Here is a 17,986-nt window from a genome sequence, read left to right as displayed (position 1 = left end):
AGAAATAGCCGAATTTAAACGTTTAGCTTAAAGGGTTGTTAGTTGGGTGACTTCAGTACAGGAGGAGGGGGAAGGTAGGGTTGCTGCATTTTTCAGTGAAACAAAAGATCGTAACCTTCGTGGTGCTGTAACGGCATGTGAAGCAGCTATTTTTTTTAAAGCTAATTACCTTGTATTGGGGCGCAGAAACTGTTTTCCACCAGTCTTTTCGGCTGCTTTAGCTCAAGCCAAGCTACACAGTTAGCTAAGCCACCGGCGGCAGCCACAAAGAGCCCGCACAGCTGTACTCAATATCTATAAGCTCCGTCTTACCTCCTTTTCACGCCGCAGCTGTCCCACGTCCACTCCGTCAAACCAATACCTGTGCTATCTGAAGGTCAACTGTGGCGCAAAGAGTTAGCGAGCTTTTCCCACAGTCTGGAGGAGATGCTCACAGTCCTGCTCGGTGATGTTTGAAACGCTAGCTTTCCCCTTTCTAACGCTCAGTGCGAAAATACTACTCGGAGCATATTACCGTAAAGCTTCGTGAGAACGTGAAGTTACATTTTTGATCAACTTAAACTTGACCATCGGTTTACACGACGAATTGTATAAATTGATTCTAAACAATATTTATATGAAAAGTACAAATCCCGCTGTTTTTGTTATCAATAGTTGTGCGTAAAATTGGATACAACTATAAACATATGAAATAGTGGGGGGGGGGGGGGGACACTACCGCCCTCTAGTGGACATCTAACCTAACCACAGACTGTGCGCCTTTACAAAACCTTTACGGTTTGACGCCAAAATGGTTACACATGTTCTAGATACGCAAGAGAAAACGGCTACCGTCAGGGCGGTCGACATATTGTGACTGGCACAGCTGTTTAACTTCGCTTTGAGACCAGGGATTTAGTATAAAAGAAACATTAAGTTTACACATAAAAATAAACAATGGATAAATTATAAATGTAGAACATTTGCTCATTTTAGAACTAATGATGACCATTAAAATAAAAATAAAAAATATACCAAAGAACTACATTTAACTAACCAAGTTTTAACTGTATTAAGTTCAGCTATCTTGTTTTGTCAAAAAATATTTAGGAGTGGCGGTACAATAATGTTTTCAAATGTACCAAAGCACCACATTTCATTTATTTGTAGCTATAATAACAACCAAACCTATTTGCTTCCAACAAAGATGCAACTTAAAACATGGCGGTGACGATGACGTGCGCCGTTCAACTTCTACTCGTTTATGTCTATGGAACGTACGACCAACGTAAAGGAGGAAAAACAAAATAACCAATCGTATTCTTGGAGGGGCGGGACAAACCCGAATATAACGGGACTGTGGTCATTATTACTGCTGTGGACTATAATAATCTTAATAATATAACTGGTAGGCAGTGACATAATTGTGTTTATCTATGTTTGAGGTGCAGAAAGAGACTAGAGGATGCTGGACAGAGAGTTGGGAACACACTAATGTAAGTCAACTAATGGATTAGCACAATGCTATTTGAGCTAGCCGAGAGCAACCCGTTGCTTACAATGAATGAAAAGCTTTAATTGAATACATATAGATTCAGTTTGCACTACATCAAATGATTATTTTTTCTAGCAAGACTGTAACTTATAGGCTTATTATGGTAAAGGATCGATCCGCTGTTCTTCTTAGCTTCATACGATTCTATTACAAGCAATAAGCGATTATCATCATTGATAAAGCAGTAGCTTTTTGCGTGTTTACCATGGATTAATTTTCTCCTCTGATGTGCGTCCGCATAGTGAGATGTCTCTGGCCCAGAGGGTGTTGTTGACCTGGGTCTTTACCCTGGTGTTTCTCATCATGCTGGTGCTCAAACTGGATGGGAAGGTATACTGACCTCTGTTTGTGGTCGAACTATTTTATTGTTTTAATTTGAGATTCAGCAAATAAAAAATAATTGTGGTGTGTATTTGTATTAATTTCCTGTGATACAATACCTTCTGGTAGAATTACAGCTACAGGTATTTTCACAGCTAGAGACTGAAATGGTTGCAATAGCTTAGACTTTTCAGATGGGCTCAGATCTAGACTTTGACTAGACCATTCTAGCATTAAGATTCTTTGATCTAGACCCGATCCATCATTGTACTTCTGGTCTCATGTTTCAAGTTGGCCAGCTGGACTGTAAACCTCTTACCTTTTTCTACTGAGACTAAATATTCACTATTAATACAATAGTTATATTTGTTTTGACTGGATTTTATTTTATGGTATTAGAGTAAAGGAGCTCGAAAACAAATGCGCACAACATTTTCAGATCTGTACTCATTAATTTCCCCTTTATTTCACAATTATTCAATACCTTAATCATGATCATCTCTTCCTCATTCCAGGTGCAATGGAACTGGTTCCTCATCTTTCTCCCAGTCTGGGTCTTCGACGGCATCCTCATCCTCATGCTCGCAGTCAAGATGGCGGGCCGCTGCAAACTCGGGTACGACCTGCGGAACGGCTCGTCGTCCCTGCGCCTACGCACTTGGTACTTGACTGCCATGCTGCTCAAACTGGGCTTCTGCCTGACGCTGTGCGCCAAGCTGGAGAAGCTGGCCGACGTGAAGCTGACGTTTGTCTGCATACCCCTGTGGACCATGCTGCTGGGAGCACTGGTGGAGCTGGGGCTGAATATTTGTCCTGAAAGAAGAGAGGCTTGAAGCAGTCTCGTCTCAACACACTTTCTGAGTAAGAGAACAGCCCTCTAAAAGAAGCCGCTAGTTGGTCAATCAATCCCCAGAGCTTCAATTCTTTATTGAAGAGCAGCTGTTTGTTAATCTACTGTGAAGCCAACACTGAAGAAAAAAAAAATTCTCATGATCAGTATTGTTTTTTTTTTTAGTATTTCAATTGTTTACTTTGTAATTGTTATACTTGAGTTACATGTGCTTTGGCTGCGTTCCTCCACACTTCTTTCATTCCTCAGCTGGAAAATTGGGAGTTAGCTTAGCTGCTAGCACTCACCATCCTGTCATTTATCCTCTGGCTGCTCCTGGATTTCTACAAGCTCCTTTTTCTACTCTATAAGTAGTAATGTGTCTCGAACTGTCACTCTCTTTGCATGCAGAGTAAATCCAAATTAAACCCTTTCTACCAGCAGTTTATTTGTGGATTGGATCTCAGTCGAATTCATTCTTGTACCACTAATGTTTATTTTGTGCCAACAATTGCTCCAAACACTTTTTTTTTCAGTATATATATATATATATATATATATATATATATATATATATATATATATATATATATATATATTTGCACTTTATTTAACAACAACAAAAAAGAAAACAACACTGTTTAAGACTGTATGCATGTGATGTAATTAATAAATGTCTGATTTCTATTACACTGGGTGTTTCTTTTTGTTACAGTTCATATTCCTACCTAAGAATTTACAAATGTAGGAGGCTCACTTATTAGGAGATAATAAAGCTGTTGGGGGAAATCTAAACAAGACAATCTGAAATAGCCTGAGGAGGAGGAGGCACACTGCCAGGAGAGTGGCTGCCCTTTAAAGGAAACTTCAGCTCATCTGACATGCAGCCAGCACACTGCACAAGTTTGTCCAATATTACACAACACTTAACAATTAATAACTCGACAGAAGGATAATAACAGGAGCAGGAAATGATTCTCAGCAGGAATCTGAGAAGTAGGGAGAAAATTTGGTTTGGGGTGAATTTGAGCCAAAGCAAACCAGCACTGAATTATGTAGCCACAGCGTTAGAGTGTGTGTGTGTGTGTGTGTGTGTGTGTGTGTGTGTGTGTGTGTGTTGTCTGCCTGAATCAAAGTGGTGGTCTTTGTGATGCAGACTGCAGGCGGTGGGTGGTTGCATAACAGCTGTAAAGAACATACAGGCAGGTAAACAAAACACACACAGGAGAAAAATAACTACATAAAAAAACCCCTATTTGTATTTAACATTATTTTCTCAAAAATGTTAAGTTGCTTGTTATTTAGCTTCTATTCATGGATCTGTAACACAAACATGAACTGCTGCTGCCATTCATTTTCAGTACTTTTGTTTTTATTTCTACGTCTGGTTCCGTTATTGAGGGTTTAATTCTCTTTCCTGAACAAAGCCAATGACAGACCTGTTAACTGCATGTCTGTCCCATAGAAAGTAAAAATGTCATTTCTCTTAGAACTGGACTATTTGTGATCACTTGTTCTAAACTCACATTAGTCATTCACTGTTCATTAACTGTGTGCGAACTGATACCAGCTGGTTTGTGTGATCATTTTTTGTAAGCTTTATGGAGTTTCATGTGAACTTTGTTTTTATTAACATAATCTCATTAACAGAGAACAGTGATATGTGTTTAAGGTCTTCTACTATCAGTAGGTCTTTAGCATTTAGCTTTTTTTTTATCACATTCTAGTGACGCTGGCAGATCTACGGTATTAGCATATAGCTAAGTCCAGCCTTTTGTCTGGGTGTGCAAGCCCAAGAAGAAAAATATGTAATTTACTCTGATTACTTTGCTCCTGTATTCAGACTAAATGCATAATTCTGTTACAATTTTAACTGAAATAGGATTTAATTGATAAGAATTTGAACCTTTTAAAAAAAAAAAAAAAATTGTCTTAAGATGACAAATGAGGATTTCAAACGAGAGAACAGAAACGTATAAACGGTTTTCATACTTTGAACCTTTTATTAGCTAGGTTCATATTTAAAGTAGAAACCACACTACAAGTTTTTTTTCCTCTTTACAAAAACCTCTTATGTACACTACAGTGCTGACAGTTGAAATAACTAAAATGGAAAAAAAAAAAACCAACCAAAAAACGTTGATATAAATAAATCCTGTGAAAACAATGCTAGCCCCCGAGGACATCTGTTTTCAACCAAAGGTTTTGTTACAATTGTACCAAAATAAAATAAAATAAAATAAAATTAAAAAAAAAGGATCTTGTCATGTTTCTGTAACATTTAAACCCAAAAAGCACAAAACGAGCTGCAGAGCAACCTTACGACTGTTGATCAAATGCTTCGTTATCGCCTTTATCTCCCCAGAGATGCACAGAGTAAGGTCGCTCAAATTGGGTCGTTTGAGGCAGGAAAGACAGAAAAAAAAAAAAAGCTAAGGCGTCATTCTTACATTTATCTGGATTTCGCAGGCTTGTGGTGAGACTTAAGAGGAACAATTCGAACCCTTCTTTGAGGGTGGCATCCTTCTAAGTCTTCCCTATTTGAAACAGATATTTAGAGGCTTTTCAGCGGATGTGGGAACCCAATTTAAGGCGGTGCTCTCGTACAGAGAGAACTTCAACTGCGACTCATAAAAGGAAGAAACTCCCTGCACTGAGCGCCTCTGGACCACTGAGGAGTTCACAGTTAAGGACAGGCACTGGGGAAATGTTGAGGGCTACATTATCAAGAGGGCTGTACTCTAATATAGACAATGAAAATAATTTAAGAAAAGACACTGGTGACAAAAAAAGTTGCTGTCATTGTTAAACTTCCGCAGATGTAGGTCGCACACAGGTCCCTTCAGTCTCTGGCTGATAAATAAAAATCTGAACACTGTGGCAAAAGTAGACCGGCAAACCGATAAATAATGCTTTGGGGATGAGCTCCAGACGGTTCCATTAAAGTGTCAAAAAAAAAAAGGACTGAATACATTTTACATTTCAGTTTGGGAAGAACCTGAAATATCCATTAATTCATAAAAATCCAACACTTCATCAGAAATCTCCGTTTGCAAGCAGAAGGAAATAAATGTGTTTAGTAAGTAGGTGCTGCACATATGGGAACTGTTCCCCTGGCACGGGCCGGCAACCGTTATTCCTGCTGCCACAAAAACATCATGTTGATTATTACAGCTAAAATAAAATCGTCATATAAATTTGGGATTTATTACTTTAACACCTAGACAGAAAAATCAAACCTGCAAAAATTTGTCCTTTTTTTTTTTCTTCAGTTTTGTTTATTTTTTAATTGCAAATAATTTCCAGAGAAAGGTTGTAACCGAGGCAGCATGCAGCAACAGGTGAGGAAGGGGCAGCAGTGTATAACTCTATGTTCCATACAGCCAGAAAAGAAATGACTTGAACCATGACAACACAATAATGGTGAATTTTAATGAGGCCGTTTAATCCTCGGTTATACTCTGTTAACCGGCCCGTGCCTGGGTTTGACCTCCTACGTCTTTGTATTGCTTTTTGAATTCAGTTTTCAAAAAGTTTAAATGTTCAACAGGAGCAGCATATCTGCAGAAACCTCAGTCAAACCGTTTAAGAATCGACTGCGTGAAACTAGAAACCTAGCAGTAAAACCATTAAAGCGAGCATTTTTTTAGTTTGTAGATGGAAGTGTTTTCCTGAGACCGTCTTGGCTGCGGTTGAACCAACTCCTCAACCAAAACTCATCTAAACAGCCAGAAGACATTAAAAATGACATTAGCGCTCTGCCACCGAAGGCAAACGGTCTGACTTACAATTCACACGGAGCCTAGAGTCGAGTACATAACATTCCTTTTTTTAACCAATGAAACACTTGAAAAGTTTAGAAACATCTATTAATTGCACTCATCATTATTATGTTCCATTGTCCACTTAAAAACATGAGTAAAAAGACAGACACAGGTTTCTGTTTGATATTTAGCGGGTTATTGCTCTATACACAACCTGGTGGAAAAGTCCAGCCAGTATCCGTGTCGACTTGTACTGATAAATACCGAGGACAAAATGATGCAGTATCGTATCAATACACAACTGAATTAAATAAACCCCCTGAAAATGGAAGCATTAGCTGCAAGTTTCATTAAAAAACAGTTTAAAAAGCTCTTTTAAATAAATAAGTTTTCTTCCTATGTCTGACGGTGGGTTCTGTTGGCGCCGAAAGGACGAAAACAGAACCGGACAACACATCTGCACGCCAGGGGCCTCACTTGAACATCATTCGGGGTTAAAAACAGGTGCACCCTTCACTTTCTAAAAGCAACAGCTTCCTGCAAATGAAATGAAATGTAAAACAGTTTTATACTTCAAGCCTCAGTAAAAATCTGAGCCAGTTTAGTGCGGCGGGGTGGGCTTAAACGATGCCTTACATGAGGATTTGCACCCACAAAGTGAGACATTTTCTCAGGTCAGACTCAAACCTCAGCGCATTCTACTGTGATCTTAAAGATTTTTTTAAACACAAAGTAGTGCATGATTGAAAATGGGAAGAAAATGTGTGTTCTTAAAGGGTTTTGTCTGCAACCGTTGGCTGCGAAGCCACAAGTGGCTCTTTGGAGTTTCCACAATGGCTCTTAGAAACTTTGACTATAAATGTAAAAAATAAATAAATAGAAATGCAAGTTTTAGTTGTTTTTCAGTTTCTTCCTGAAATAATTGCATTTCATTTCCACAACAGAATGAAACTAAAGCACCAGTCATTTTTATCTAGATCTATTTTTCTTATTTGCAGGCTGGAAACTAAAACTATGTAAATATCAACATCCAATAAAAGAACATGAAGCCATTATATTTTTGAAAATAAGTTTTGTTTTCCTTCGAGATAAAAAAAAAAACCTCAACTAAAAATAGGAGTAAAATGGTTGCTCTTTAAAAAACTACTTACAGTGGATAATTATCAAAAATGATGATATCCTTTTTCAAAAGGTAAGTTCATATTTGTAAATCTAGATCTGTTTTATTTAGCTGGACTGAGGGCAAAATTGGCTCTTTGGATGGTAAGAGTTGCAGACTCCTGCATTAGAACAAAACTACCAAACAAAATGAGAGGGATGAACTCCTCGTCAGGACACGGTGGAGGCAGCAACATGATGTGGGAATACTTTTCTTCATAAACAAACTCCAAAAGCCTTCCAGCTGTAATTGCAGCAAAAGGTGGCCTTAAAAAGTTTTAAAATTGTGTAGCATTTTTCTTCCATTTCCAGATTACAAACATCTCCTGGTAAAATGCACTGAAGTTTGCGGTTGTACGGTGACAAAATGAGAAGTTAAGGGTATAAATTCTTATGAAAGGCACCGTGTTTTAGTCCCACTCTGCTCACTAACAAAACAAAAAAAACTTGACTTCCTCCCACCTTACTTCCTTTTTACAGCTTTACAACAGCACAACCAAAACAAAGCCTCCTACATGTACAGTTACTTAAATTTACCATCGGTATATACAAACACTCCTATAAAATCTGTTTCTGCTCGTTGTCATGCCTCGGGGGGAGGGGGGAAGATGGAAGGGGAGGGCTGAGGCAAGGGGGGAGGTGGCGGGAAAGGGGGAGGGAGCGGAGGCGGCGTGGAGGACGGGGGAGGCGGAGCGTGAGGGGAGGTAAACGACTGCGACAGAAGCAGCTGGGGCTGCACCGGTGCTGAGGTTTGGTACTGTGGCTGCAGTGGGTAAGAAGCGGGTGGCTGCGGGAGGAAGGACTGATGAGGGAGGAAGGGGTGAGAGGGGAAGCCGGGGTGCTGGGGGGGGAAGAAGGGTTTGGCGAACTGGTGGTGGTAGGAGAAATGAGGCGAGAGAGATTGGGAGCTGGTGAGGGGGGTGTTTGGCTGAGAGGGGGAGGAGGAGGGAGGGCCCATGAAGTAAGGCTGAGACTGTGTGGTGAGGCTGGGCGGGTGGGGGGGGTGCAGATGGCTCAGGTGAACCGAATGGGGCGGCACCGCCTGACTGAGGAAGGAGTTCAGAGGGCGCTGCTCATGGGGACTGGAGACGGGTGTCTGGGGGAGGACGTGAGGCTGAAGGTGGGAATGGGGGGGTAGGAGAGGAGGGAAAGGAGGGGCAAGCATCTGCGGGAGGTGCTGGGGGGGGTACTGCTGCATGTACACCCCTCGCCGTGTCACGTCTGGCGCCAGATGCTGCTGCACATCAACACAAGTCCTGGAGTCGGGATCCGAGCTGCGAGTCCTCGTCTCCGAATTGGAGGAGGTTGGTGTCCGTGTGTCCGCCGCCGGGCGGGTCCAATGCTCGGCCGGGGCGGAGCGAGTCTGTACGTCCGCCACGGGTCTCCCATGCGACGATGTCCACAAGTCGGACGGTGTCGGCACCCGGGCGGAGTCCTTCGTGCGGGAATCGTCGAGTTGCTCCGTACGGGAAGACGAAGGCAGCTGGAGGGAAGAGGAAACACTGGAAGGAGGAAGAGTTTTCATGAGAGCCTCTACTGCCGACGTGGGACTCGTCAGAGAGGAAGAGGAAGCCGACGGAGACTGGGAGGTAGAAGACACAGTGTGCAAGGAAGTGAAGGCGGCTCCCGCTGGAGACGAGGATGACGTGTGGGCGGAAGACTTGGAGCAACCGGAGGGTTTCTTAGGCAAGGAGGAAGACGCCGTCCTGCTGTCAGGGTGAGTGTGGAGGTGAGGTTTAGCTGAGGCTTTGTATTTCACGTCCTTATGAGGAGAAGCAGGGGGAGGAAGATGAAGAGGAGAGGGTGATTTATTCTTGCAGGGAGGAGAAGTTGGAGCTTCTGTCTTCGCCTTTTCAGGAGGAGAAACCCAGTGAGGTTCTTCTTTCTTTCGCGTCGCCTTCTCTTCGTCTCTGCTGGCATCTGAGACATCATTCGAGGGTTGATACGACAGAAGACGATCATCGCCTTCCTCCTTTTTGTCAGTGAGCAACGTCCGTTTTTCTGCCACATCCACCTCCTCCTCTTCCTCCTTTATCCTCTCCTTCTTCTCGCCACCCTGCTCCTCAGCCGTCGTTGTCTCTTCCTCCTCCTTCAGCCCAGCTTTCTCCTCCTCCTCGTCGTCTTTCTCCTCCTGGTGGTACTGCTGCAGGCGTACGTGCCACGCCAGGCTGCAGACGGCCGATACCGTCTTGAACTGGTGGACCACGTTGCGGGGGATGAAGTAGATGTCGTCGTGGCAAAGCTGGATGCGGGCGTAGCGGATGCCCTCTCGCCGAAGCTGGTTCAGTTTGGCATCGTCCACCCACTGGACGCACTGCGGAGAGGACGAAGAGGATGGTTAGAGCTGCAGTCGAAATAGACACAAAATCACTCAATGCAAAAAGAGGGGTAAAATGTAATTTAATCAGCAGCTGTTTATTTAAAATGTTTCAGTTTTACCCAGTCTCTATTTGTTAAGGTCTTGAACTCTGACCTTAACTGAGGCGAGCAAAACATGCCGTTCCTTACATGTTGCTCTGGCTTTTTTGGTAACCTCCTGGGTTCGTTTTTTTTTTTTACCCTCTCCGGGAATAATTTCCAGGAGAGGAAAGTTATTTCCAAGGTTATTTTTTTTGCTTCTAATCATCTGGCAGTAATCAAGCGTTGTGTTTACTTGTGGTAAATCAGTTCAATTATGATTTAACAAGGTTATATTTACACATACAACCAGGTTGGTCTGCATAGCTTTTTCCTGTCAAACTGAGAAATTATCATTTAAAAACAGCTTTTCGTATTCAATAGATTATGTTTGATATTAAAATGAGATGAATGATCTGAGACATTTAAATGTGACAATAAAGCAACAACAAAATAAAACTGTAAGAGGACAACATGTTTGGTTTCATAATAAGCAATAAAAGCAAACATGCATTTCAACAAAACTGAAACAAATGATTAGCATTTTGTTTGAAGAAGAGTTGCTTTTCCTGAACTCTTAATCTCTTTGTAACGATTTCTGAAGCCTTTTGATGTTGCCTTTTTCTGCATAAGTCCTTGAAGTTTAGTATTTATTTGGAAAAATACGACACGTCTGGAAAGCCACAAATCAAAGTAGCAACCATCTGGTTATGCCTGATATCAACTTTCCATCTCATTCAGTCTATTTTTAACCACTGACCAACGTGATTATGAGTCAAGTCTCTTCATGGTATCAAAGCGGAGATGAGAACACTTTTTCCACCAGATGGCAGCATTGATCCTCTGTTTGAGTTGTGTATCATTAACACTGCAAGGAGGTACAGTACGTTCTGTGTCCATCTGGAGATGCCGCTGTGTGGTTATTCATTTGCGGTTGTGTGTAAATGAACACCTGAGACAGCGGCGGTTCGTACAAGTCCAACTGCAGCCTCTGAACGACGTAAGGGAAATCCCCAGCATGGAAACAAACAACGTCTTTGGTTACATGAGGCGACTCCGACCTGAAAATAAGGCAGAGAGGGTAGGTGGAGGAAAACGGAGCGATTACACTCTATCTGTCATGTGTAAACATTGAGCATGTGTCACGTCCGGGCAAACTGCCATTAAGGGTGCATATTTTTTCTCTACCTTTCTACAGTGCAGACAGCCTTCAGCACTCCCACGGCCGCTGTGGTCTGACGCTCGAAGCCCTGGCCGATGTGGTCGGCGTGGGCGCGGGTCCGGTCCTCGAACAGAATCTCTCTGGGCTCGCTGGTCCGGGGCATCGATTGGAGCAGATTCTTTACCTCGTTAGTGGAGCTAAGAAAGAAAAAAACAAAACAAAACAAACACAGTTTTAGGTCTGCTTCCCTGAAGTGAAACTAAAAGGTAAAGGTGAGTGGGATGATCTTTGTTGTCTGCTATTTTAAAACAACAAAAAATAAACATTTTCAGGTGATAGAGGAAACACAGATAGAGTGTAGGTCTGGCAGTAGGCTGGTAAATGTGTGTCAGTGTGTTTGATTTCAAAACAGTGTGAAATAAGATCATAAATAACAATGCATTATTGATTAATATGTCTTGATTTATATCTAGAGTGTCCATAAATTAAATACTAAAAGCCACACTTAACCATATTTAGTTGCTTTTGGATCAATCCGCAGATACAGAATATACATATATATAGAACATCATCAAAAAGTGACTTTATCTCAGTAATTAAATTAAAAAGTGAAGCTTGTAAATATACAAATTCGTTACCGTTTATGATTTTGGCTTACAGCTAACTAAAAAAAAAATTTTTATCGCACTGTGTGTGATGTATCTCTTTTAGTCCATTTTGTTGAGCTGTACCATTAAATTATTTGATCTATAATTAACAGAACTGCTGCTGGTTATTTTAATTCTGTCCATACAAAACCATTCAGTGTTAAAATTTTACAACTGAAGACTTATTTTATTATTAACTAATGTTAACCTGATGGCAAAAAACAGCCAAACTCTATTAAATGTTGGATGTGATATTATAAGATCAAAGGCAAACGAATGTAATAGGAAAAAAAAAAAACACTTTGCAAAATAAATAAAGGGTAATGTATCCTCTTAGTTAATGAAAATAAATAAATCACTCAATATAGAGTAAGAACAGGGAACCAGTAGTATAATCTGCTTTACTTTTAACATTCATATTACAAATAAGGTAAGGCACAAAAAAATGCAGAATATGTACAGTATGTTTACACTGGATTTCGCAGCATACACCCCGAGAACCTGAAGAGCAAAAGCATAGAAACGAGCCATACCGCCGAACAATAGAAGTACTGCAGTCAGCTCCCTGCTAGATCAGTGACTCACACCAGAGCTGCATTCAGGTTCAAACGGGAGGCTGAACACGCATGCAGGAAATCTGCGAGAATCCTTCAACACACGGCGCACGCATACGCACGGACCAAAGAACAGCTAGACTATCGTGCTGTGCTCATTCATTCAGAGATAAGAAGAAAGATGCATGAGCCGGTGGAGAACGGCGGGGGGGAAAAAAAGAAGAAAAAAACTGAGATGGAGGAAAATATTGCAGAGCAAAGGGGCAGATGAAGGCGAACACACACAGCTCTGAGTGTGTGTGTGGGGGAGCGGGCACGCGCGCGCATGTGTGTGTGTGTGTGTGCTGACTGCAGCCTGGCAGTAATAAATGTAAAAGCAGAAAAGCTGATAAGGGAAGCAGCCGGGAAGGACTGCAGAGAAAAAAAACCCATTCAACTTAGATCCTAAAACACCCTCTGCATGTGAGGTCCTGTTTTTTGTTTCCATGCATGGGAGTGTGTCGCCGTCAGGATGCATTTATGTATATTTATGGCCAGATAACGTGGGGGCAAGGGAGATACGTACAACCGAGAGCTGTAACACTATGGAGATGATGAAGAGGAGGAGGTGGAAAGGGGGGTAAAAGAATCACAAGTTAAGGTGATATGAAATATAGTAGAAACGGGCAAGAAAGGGAGTTGGAGTCAAATCCAAGAAAATCTTTATGCATCTCATTTTATTCCCAACAAATTTATTAGCTGAGGAAAACAAATCTGCTTGCATTTTTGTTAAGTATTACTGTTATGCAACAATACTTTTGTCCTGATTGTATTTTATTTTATAAAATGAAGCTACAGCAGAGTAGAAAACAGAGAATGAGTATATACTGTCCAAAAACGCACGATTGTTTACATTCTAGTGTGGACCGAGGAATCCTCGTTATCTCTACCACCTGCTGGTTTCACTTTTCATTTGGCCTAAAAGGAAGGTTTCAAAGTTCTTCATTCATATAAATACAAAAAAAAAAAAAAAGAAGTAAAATGTTGCTTTCATTCACGGATATAAACTGAGGAAAAAGTTAACAGTTAACTGTTACAGTGGTGTAATTTCCACTAATTAGCATTAGAGTGTTAAAAAGAATGAAATAAGTTAAAGTTCATTTGTGTCAATAAGATCAGGCAGAAGGCAGTAAAAGTAAATTAGGGATAATTTAGCCATCAATTACAACAGCCTTCAGACTAACTATACTTCAGGCTTGTTCAAAAATGTGCATGTATAAAATCCATTGCTGTTAAAGTTAATAGAAAATAAAAGATCGGACTATTTTAAACTCATGACAGAATTAAAATGTTACATAAATCCAACCAATTCTTTTACAATTTCCCTCCAAATCTATCCATTCAAAAAGTTTCCTGTTATAGAAAACATCCATCAGGTTTATTACGCAAGTTTTATTAAGAATATCTTTACAATTCATGTTTATATTGGAGAAAATGTAAAATTTATTCTATTGTTTTATATGTTGTTATCTTACCTTCAGTTATCCACATATTCTCACTGGCAGGGTCTTATTCTGAAACGTTGTATTTCAACAATGCTGTAATAATATTAATCTTGAAAAAGACTGCAGCTGCCGTTACCGTTACCAAAAATGCAGTCAGGACGCCGCTTCACTGAAAGCTGAGGCATTTGGGTTTATTTTCAAAGTGTATCACTATAATCAACTCAGATTCTCAGACGGAGAGTCTCAGCGCTGTCATAAATGCTCCAAGTCTTGACCTTTTCACCGAAACCACCAACCGAACAGCACGAGAGCCCGCGAAACGATGCAGTCACTTCCTTCAAAACAACGTCTAGAGAAGCAGCAGCCAAGGACTAACTGCGAACATGATCACATTCACATCTTTCTCTGCACCGTACCATCGCTTTCTTTTCTAAAACAGTTTTTTTCCTTACGTCTCTTTTTCCATAAGCACCGACAGATGTAAACAACAGCGGCTGCATACTGATGACATTTCCAATATATGAGCTTGAGCATATACTATCTGGGTTCCTGAAAACACCTGCATAATAACTCTGCTATAAATCAACTTAAAAGCAGTAAGAGGGGGTCAAGAGGATGAAGCTGAAAAAAAGATGGTAGAGGAAACGGAGAGATAGCGCTGATGTTTACAAGTCGCAGGAGGACAAGGACAGAAAGGAGAAAGAGACGGGGACTGTGGAGGAAATAAAAGAAAAGAGTGGATGTCAGTTCTTAACAGAAATTAATGAAAATGTATACTTTCTTGGTGGAAAGAGACAGGAGATACATTGATATTAATGAGTTATTGTTTTCAAAGGCAATATCAGCCTCATGTACAATGTATACAGTGCTTTATTAGCTGACAATATTTTAAGCACAATTAAGTGGCTACCATGAAAAAACAAAAATAAAACTGAAGAATGAGGTGAGATAAATTGGGTTCCACAGGAATGAGTGCAGTGTGTGTGTTGCCCGCTGTTTGCCTCTCAGCCATGAGAAGCAGAGTCTGATGCAACGATGATCTCATCGGAGCGGTGAGCCGATGACATCACACACGTAAACCGAACTCACTGGTTTCTACCCGTCTTGCTCGCAGACGTCCGCGCGTTCGAGACGCCGCCGATACGCGAGCAACGGCGACACAGGCGAGTGGAGAGGGTAATTGCCTCATACAGCTCTCCTCGACAACAACAAAGCTTCATGCTGTTACCACGGCTGCGGCTTGAAATTGGTAAGTGTTTGATATAAATGTGTGTTTTTTTATTTTTCTTATGATAAGTGCTCACAAACACCGTGGAGAGTACAGAAGCGAGTCGGCTCAACAAGGCAGAAACAATGCATCTCGGGATTATTGCAAGGGTTTCCAGCTGGACTCACCGCTTTCTTTTAAAAGGAGACTTTGGTATATCGGCTACAGGTATCATCTGTTCTCCGGGTCTGACCCACATTATTGGACCATCGTCGCTCTTTGTTGGACTCATGTTTCTTAGGCTGGAAAGCGTTCCCCATGGAAGAGTCCGCTGCATTTAAAACAGGCAGGAGAAAGCAATGAGGAACACCAAAGCAACAGGTTGTTACAAGGGCTGCAAGTAGCAATTATTTTAGTAATAGATTAATCTGTCGAAAATTGGCATATTCTGCATATTTCTCAATTAACCACTCTAGCCTCTTTTATACAATATTAAAAATACATTATGATATGCATATAGACAAATAACTCAGTTCCTTTTTTAAATAAGAAAAACTTTTTATTGCCTAAAATGCAATAACATATCATTCCTTTAGAGATTTTGAACCGGGTGAAATTAAAACTATGCCTCTTGACAAGTTTTGGGTAAAATATACTTACAAACAAATCCCTGTTTTTTTATCTTAAATCCAAAATGTATATTTATTTTGTATGGTTTTGGCTTAATATCTGGTTTGAGTATGTTGTTCTTTCATGAAGTTAAATTTTTTTGAGTCTCTCCAGGTAACAATAAATTGATTACTAAACAAGTTGACGATTTTTTCAATAATCAATTCATCACGACTAATCGCTTCAGCCCTTGTTAAGAGGCCTTTCTACAGTTCATCAGCTCTTTTAACAGTCTTCTCTTCTATTTTTCAAATACAAGGACTGAATGTGAAAATCTTTTGATTGGTTTTCAAAAATACAAGATCGATAGAGAAAATCCCAAAACACTCGGCCTGTTTGGAAAGCAACATCACCCGGAAACCAGTGTTCCCACACTAAAACATGGGAGTAGCAGCATCATGCTGAGGGGATGTTTTCCATCGTTATGAACAAATGCTAAAAACAATGAATCATTTCCCTTCCACTTGATTCTGCACTACTGTGTGTTGATCTATCACTTCAAATCCTAATAAGACAAATAAACTTCTGTTTTTAATGCGACAAAAGGCATTTTGCCAGCATTTTAACAAGGTTACATCTGGAATAATTCTTCATCAGAAGTGTATAATTCAACAAAATCAAGTGTGACTCTCATCCACTTAAGGGTTTTAATCTATCACAAGGTTTAAGTCCACTGATGCAGTCCAAGATAAAAACCTTCTAAATGTTTTGAGCCGGTCTCAATCCTTCTGTCACTTTTCAAAGCTCAATCCATTTGTCTGCTGAGCTCCTGTTTTGGATCACTGCCACGCGTCTGCTGCAGCAGCCTCACCTTCAGGAAGGGGGACTCCTCCAGCAAGCTGAGGAACTCTGGGAAATAATCCCCGACCTCTTCATCCACGGCTCCCACCAGACTGATCTGTCTCATCGCTCCGGCTCTGTACGTACCGTGGCTGTAAGTTCTCTTCACCTGATTTAGGAGGAAGAAGCAGACATGTTCAAGATTTGACTTTGTTTTTTAGGGTGGAAGCAAGTGGTGAAATCCTATAACAAAAACCGTAAATGTATTAAAAATACAATTATGAGTATAAATTCAAATCAAATTGCAGTACATATTTGTCTTTCAATAGAAGAGAGATGGTTTTTTTTCCATTTAAATGCTAATTTTTCAAGAGATTCTCACACAAAACTGATCTACAGCTAAATACAATGTTTCTAGAGCTACCAAACCACGAGCAATGTTTATTCTTTATTCCTGTGAGTTTCAGGGGAACAAACACCGGATGCAGTAAAGTCTGAACTGGGGAGAAACAAATCTACATGGAAGCTGTAAAATCATTACCGGGTGTCAGAATAGACACTGTATGTGTGAGTGCCGGCGGATTTACTTTTCCGTTTCTGCTCCACTGATGTGACTCAGAAGGTTTGGGGCTTTTCACTTGGCTGACGGAGCATTGCGCGTGTGTGACAGTGCATCTACCCGTCTCTCACGGGTTTGGCCCCTCAACAGTCCCTCTGTGTGTGCGTGCCAATGCAGTATGTGCAGCATGTGGCCTGCACGCTGTACTCTTGGCTTATTTTGGATGCGGGTGGAGTGAGTGCGTGTGTGTGTGTTTGTGTGTGTGTCCAGGCTAGCCAAATCCTTGGCTGCGCGCCTTCAGTGAGTCACCACTTGACAACGAGGCAGAGATGGAGGTGGAGAGGAGTCAGGATACCCGGGAGAGGAAGAAACAGGTGGAGGGAAGTGGGGAGGAAAGAGAGAGAGAGGGGCTGGAGGGTGACATCACCACAGCACAGTGAGTGCAGACAGAACATGGACAAAAAGGAAAAAGAATCGAAATACATAAAGAGCCTTGAAAAAACTAAATCTCCTTGATCTTTTCAAGATTTTGTCACTTTATGACCACAAGCTAATTGCATGTTGTATTCTTGTTTTAAGAAAAAAAATATTCTGTAAAGTGAGGCATTATTTGATGTCCTCTTTTTGCTTTGGTGCCCCTAAATAAGATCCTGGACATCTTATGGGCCATATGGGTCAACTAATTGCTTATTAAATGACATATGGGACTGGGGATATGTAATTTGAATTTTATCATGATATTTTGTGGTACTATTGTGTTAACAATAGAAAATATGATAAAAACTCTTATTTTACTATTTGGTAACTGTATGGATGTCACTGCTTGGCACACCGACTCTGATGCAGACCAATAAACAAACTCAAGGTCTCTGTTCAGTTTCCTGGTGCGGGTCGAATGCATGATGTGGATGCAAACAGATC

At 40.9% G+C, this 17,986-nt stretch overlaps 3 protein-coding genes and 1 long non-coding RNA gene across 8 annotated transcripts in view; 2 read left to right on the top strand and 2 right to left on the bottom strand.

The window, feature by feature from the left end:
* phtf2 (putative homeodomain transcription factor 2) overlaps positions 1-497 on the bottom strand; it is a 36,860-nt gene extending 36,363 nt beyond the window's left edge. For all 4 annotated transcript variants that reach the window (XM_023350149.1, XM_023350148.1, XM_023350151.1 and 1 more), the window contains exon 1: positions 313-497. The gene's annotated coding sequence lies outside the window, so the exon portion shown is untranslated. The remainder of the gene's footprint in view (positions 1-312) is intronic.
* Positions 498-1,212: 715 nt separating this feature from the next.
* Positions 1,213-3,214, top strand: LOC102226215 (transmembrane protein 60-like). Of its 2 annotated transcripts, XM_005797193.3 has the most exons (3): positions 1,221-1,475; positions 1,777-1,864; positions 2,371-3,214. In XM_005797193.3, exons 2-3 carry the CDS (start codon positions 1,781-1,783, stop codon positions 2,686-2,688), a joined length of 402 nt encoding a protein of 133 aa, XP_005797250.1. In that variant the 5' UTR covers positions 1,221-1,475; positions 1,777-1,780; the 3' UTR covers positions 2,689-3,214. The 2 variants fall into 2 exon arrangements, with proteins under 2 accessions (XP_005797251.1, XP_005797250.1); XM_005797194.3 differs by lacking the exon at positions 1,777-1,864 and having other exon boundaries at positions 1,213-1,475.
* Positions 3,215-4,667: 1,453 nt separating this feature from the next.
* Positions 4,668-17,986, bottom strand: part of LOC102219208 (round spermatid basic protein 1-like) — a 32,793-nt gene continuing 19,474 nt past the window's right edge. The window contains exons 5-9 of the mRNA XM_023350157.1: positions 16,538-16,675; positions 15,246-15,388; positions 11,192-11,362; positions 10,956-11,064; positions 4,668-9,920 (exon numbers count right to left, since the gene is read on the bottom strand). Of these exons, the coding sequence (XP_023205925.1) occupies positions 8,190-9,920; positions 10,956-11,064; positions 11,192-11,362; positions 15,246-15,388; positions 16,538-16,675 (2,292 nt within the window). The 3' untranslated portion in view covers positions 4,668-8,189. The remainder of the gene's footprint in view (positions 9,921-10,955; positions 11,065-11,191; positions 11,363-15,245; positions 15,389-16,537; positions 16,676-17,986) is intronic.
* On the top strand, positions 11,348-16,559 carry LOC111611835. Its single transcript, XR_002754265.1, has 3 exons — positions 11,348-11,437; positions 14,965-15,099; positions 16,471-16,559. It is a non-coding gene; the product is annotated as an uncharacterized LOC111611835 (long non-coding RNA).

The sequence above is a fragment of the Xiphophorus maculatus genome, chromosome 17 (genome assembly GCF_002775205.1).
Source record: "Xiphophorus maculatus strain JP 163 A chromosome 17, X_maculatus-5.0-male, whole genome shotgun sequence".
NCBI lineage: Eukaryota > Metazoa > Chordata > Actinopteri > Cyprinodontiformes > Poeciliidae > Xiphophorus > Xiphophorus maculatus.
This window is presented reverse-complemented; position numbering and strand designations above follow the sequence as displayed.

Excerpts from the sequence above, each read along its gene's own strand:
- LOC102226215 (XM_005797193.3), top strand. The coding sequence starts at position 1,781 with ATGTCTCTGGCCCAGAGGGTGTTGTTGACCTGGGTCTTTACCCTGGTG. Across the intron at positions 1,865-2,370 it reads TGCTCAAACTGGATGGGAAG|GTGCAATGGAACTGGTTCCT; the intron begins GTATACTGACCT and ends TCCTCATTCCAG.